At 49.5% G+C, this 3,670-nt stretch overlaps 1 protein-coding gene across 2 annotated transcripts in view; it reads right to left on the bottom strand.

Moving 5' to 3' along the window:
- The window catches only part of LOC109371419 (electroneutral sodium bicarbonate exchanger 1), a 58,416-nt gene extending 55,867 nt beyond the window's left edge, over positions 1-2,549 (bottom strand). Inside the window, exon 1 of one of the 2 annotated variants that reach the window (XM_019623902.1) lies at positions 2,289-2,549. In XM_019623902.1, coding sequence (XP_019479447.1) covers positions 2,289-2,333 — 45 coding nt within the window. In that variant the 5' untranslated portion in view covers positions 2,334-2,549. Of the gene's footprint in view, positions 1-1,976; positions 2,057-2,288 lie in introns of those variants that run through there. The other variant, XM_019623903.1, reaches the window with a different exon arrangement.
- Between the last annotated feature and the right edge of the window lie 1,121 nt (positions 2,550-3,670).

Here is a 3,670-nt window from a genome sequence, read left to right as displayed (position 1 = left end):
TATATGATAGAGAGTAGCTAGCATGGGAGATGGAGAGGGCTTCTCTGAGGAGGTGAGGACAGCTTCTCCTGATGAGATGAGTCAAGGACAAGTCTGTCTGATTCTACACTTCTTGGTCACTACACAACACGTCCCATATAAGTAGTACCATGGCCAAAATCTGCGATTAGCGGCAAGATGGATTAGAGGGAGAAACCTCATGCAGGGGGTTAGTTAGGCTAACTCTGGCAACGTGGTAATTCAGGAGGGGCCCAGGATGGCGACCAGAGGAAAATATGCTCAGATTCCCCTCTCCCCGGAAAAGACAGCTCCCGATGGGCTTGGGTGGGCAGAATAGGGAGAGGAATGAGGAGGTAAAGGCTTATGGGAGCTCTAGTGGGTCTGATTTTCCTCCAGTTCAAATGTGGAACAAGTCAGAGCCTCTGGCCCTTGACTCCAGGGTCAAGAGCCCCATCTTCTGGTCTATAGTGCAAATTACAAAAGGAACTAGGCCACAGAGGCAGCCTCTGAGGCTGCCTGAGGCGGCTGCCTGCCATCTGGGACACTGCTGCCCATAGACTCTCCCTTCCCAGGGCTGGTTTGGTCTCTCCTTCCCAAAGGAGGCTGGCTCACTTGGCTCCAGGCTCCAGGCTCCAGATTCTTAGCTTCTGCTCCCTACACTGCTTGGAAAAGTGCAAATGTGCTGCTGTCAGCCTGGCCAGCAAGCTGGTACGAAAGGAGCCGGAAGGAGGATATTCAGCCAAGGACACCACTTCACACTGATTATTTTTCTAAAGCAAGCAGAAAAAACAGATAGGGGAACAGANCACACTTAGTACTATCTTTCTTTCAAAGCACTTATCACATATATATCTATATCACAGTTTATTATAATACATTCACTTGTGTGATTATTTAATTAGGTTAGTTATTTCACACACACACACACACACACACACACACACACACACACACACACACACACTAGATGAGACGCTCCAGAGGGCAAGAACATTGCCTAGTTTTGCTCATCATTGTGTCCCAATCACAGGGTGAATACACTTAGTAGGCCTTAGAAGAATTAGATACGAAAAGATTTTCCAAAATCTTAGATATGGTTCCTTTTTTGATGGAGGAAGCAAAGAAGGAATTATGGACCTTCTAGTAGCAAACTATTACCAGGAAGAAGAGGAGAGAGTGCATGTCCGATACCCATTTTGCTACAAACTCAATGTTTTCCCTGCCTCCTTACAGACTATCGCTGATGTCAATGAGGCACTTGTTTCCAAGACCCATCGTCTTTTTTGAGAAGCTTCATCATTCTGCCTGAGAAGGTCCATCATTCTCTTCACAACCCTCCACTTTAGATTTGACCCCCCCCCTTCAATCCCTCTTTCTACCTGATTGCACAGGAAAGAGGGAGTAGGGAATTCAACGAACCACCACTCATTTACTGGTTGTCACACAATAAACATTATTTCACAAAGCTCTTTCACAAAAAGCACCTTGTTTTGTCCTCAAACCAACCCTGTGAGGTAAGGGAAGCAGATATCATCATTCCCATTTTACTACATGGGGGAACTGAGGTTCAAAGAGGCAAGTGACTTACTCAAGGTCACAAAGCCTGTGTGAGGTAGGTGTACACTTGAACCTACAGGCTCTGACACCTAGTCCAGTGCTTTTCCTTACATTAGCCACCCCAGCAGTTGGGTTATCAGTTACTTAAATGTGATTTGCTCATTCCCTTAAATAAACACCAGTTCCAGACCCCTCAACACTCCCCAGCCCATTTCTGCTCCCTATCCAGAACTTGTCAGGTGTCTGTGCAGTGGAGTGGAGGGAGTCATAAAACTGGACACACTAACAGGGTTTGGTCCCAGCCTCCAGTCTTTCCAGCTCTTCCTCGGAGCCATTGAAGAACCGGAAACCCCCAGAAATAAAAACAAAGAGGAGACCTGCCCCGCCACAGCAAGATCCCTGGCTACCCTTTCTCTCACATTCAGGCAGGACACGGCGAGGCCAGAAGCCGGCCTCTCTCCCAACAGGGAGGGCCCCGGGAAAACAGAGGTCACTGCCGGCCGCGCAAGGGATGCGGCACCGATCCGCCTGCTCCTGGGTTTGGTCCAAGGTCATCCTCTTGCAGACCCGGCCGAATCCCCAACCTCCCGGAGCGCCCTCTGGTGTCCTGGGCTGACTTCCCCTCGCCCTCAGGGAGTGGCCTGCGGAGCCCGATTCGGGGGCAGAGGCAGGAGGGCAGGCAGAGGATGAGGAGGCTGAGCCCCGGGGAGTGGCGGGAGGCGGGGCCCTACCTGATAGCGGAGGACGCCGTCCGGCTCGTTACTCCCGGCCGGCATGGCGGAGCCGAGCTAGGTCTCTCCCGCGGGCTCCAGGCCGAGCGTCAGCCGCACGCACACTCTGGCTGGGTCTGAGCGGATCGCCGGAGCAGCGACCCCAACCCCGGTGCCAACGGTCAACCATCAACCGCCGCCGCCTCCATAGCCACCGTCCCGCGAGGCATGGCCGCAGCCAATCAGCGCGCGGCCTGTGCGGCCAATCAGGGCGCGGAGCACGGGAGGACGCTGTCCGGCGGTACCCTGGGCTACCAGGAGGAGGAGGAGGGAGCAGCCCGAGGAGCCCCGGTTGCTGTGGAAACCGCCTCCCTCCCTTCAGGGGCCCCTGAGCTTGAAGGTCCTTCCAACTGCTTTGCTAGAAACTGAAAATAGTGCTTCTATCTGCAGCTTCACCTGACCCTAGAAAACTGGGAAAGTGTCGGTTTTGTCTATTCTGTTCTTTGGATAATGATTTTTAAATTCTGGGGAAACGTCCCTTGGAATTGTAGAAGGAAGTAACTAAAGATGAGGGGAAATGGCCTTCTAAGATTACTTGTTAATCTCTGAGATAGCGGCCAGATTAAAGAGCATTAAAGNTATCCCCTAAGAATTGTTGGAAGGGACCTGAAAGTCCTATAGACCAGCTTTCTACCCAACACGATTCCCTCCACAGCATCCCAGAAAAGGGGCCATCCAATTTTCCCTGGTATTTCCAATGACAGGGAACTCACTGCTGAATGGGGCCAGCAACCTCATACTAGGTTCAGTTTGCTTCCTTGAAAACTTCCACTCTTTACCCCAAATGCTCGCACCTGTAGCTTCAAAGGGAAAATTGACTCACTATTCCACATGCCAGCCCTTCGAACACTTGTAGCCAATTATAAAATCCTCCCTTGTTCTTGTCTTCCTGAGAGGGCATAATCAGGAAGAGATTACGCCTCCAGCAAGCCCCTTGTAGCCCTATGATTCTAGACCGCTAGGAGAACTTCCAGCAATGAAATACAGAATTTAAAAAGACTTCCACCATGGTTAATGTCTTGTATGTGATAATGGTTTGTGGTTATGTAAATGATTCTTAGTCTTAGGCGATGCATGCTGCAGTGTTTAGGAGTAGAGTATCATGTCTACAACTGATTTTCAAATGATATAGAGATATATAGATGATAGATGATAGATTGATAGGTAGATAGATGATAGATAGATGGATATGCCTAGATAGAGATAGAGAAAAATAAAATAAATATGGCAAGATGTTAACATTGTGGAAACTACTGGAGGCTCTACAGATGTTCATTGTCATTGTTTTTCATCTTCTCACAATGCTTGAAATTTTTCATCATTAAAATTTGGGAGCTAGAGGG

Source organism: Hipposideros armiger, unplaced genomic scaffold (genome assembly GCF_001890085.2).
Source record: "Hipposideros armiger isolate ML-2016 unplaced genomic scaffold, ASM189008v1 scaffold_569, whole genome shotgun sequence".
Lineage (NCBI taxonomy): Eukaryota > Metazoa > Chordata > Mammalia > Chiroptera > Hipposideridae > Hipposideros > Hipposideros armiger.
The sequence above is the reverse complement of the archived record's forward strand: the minus strand, read 5'-3'. Positions and strand labels throughout refer to the sequence as shown.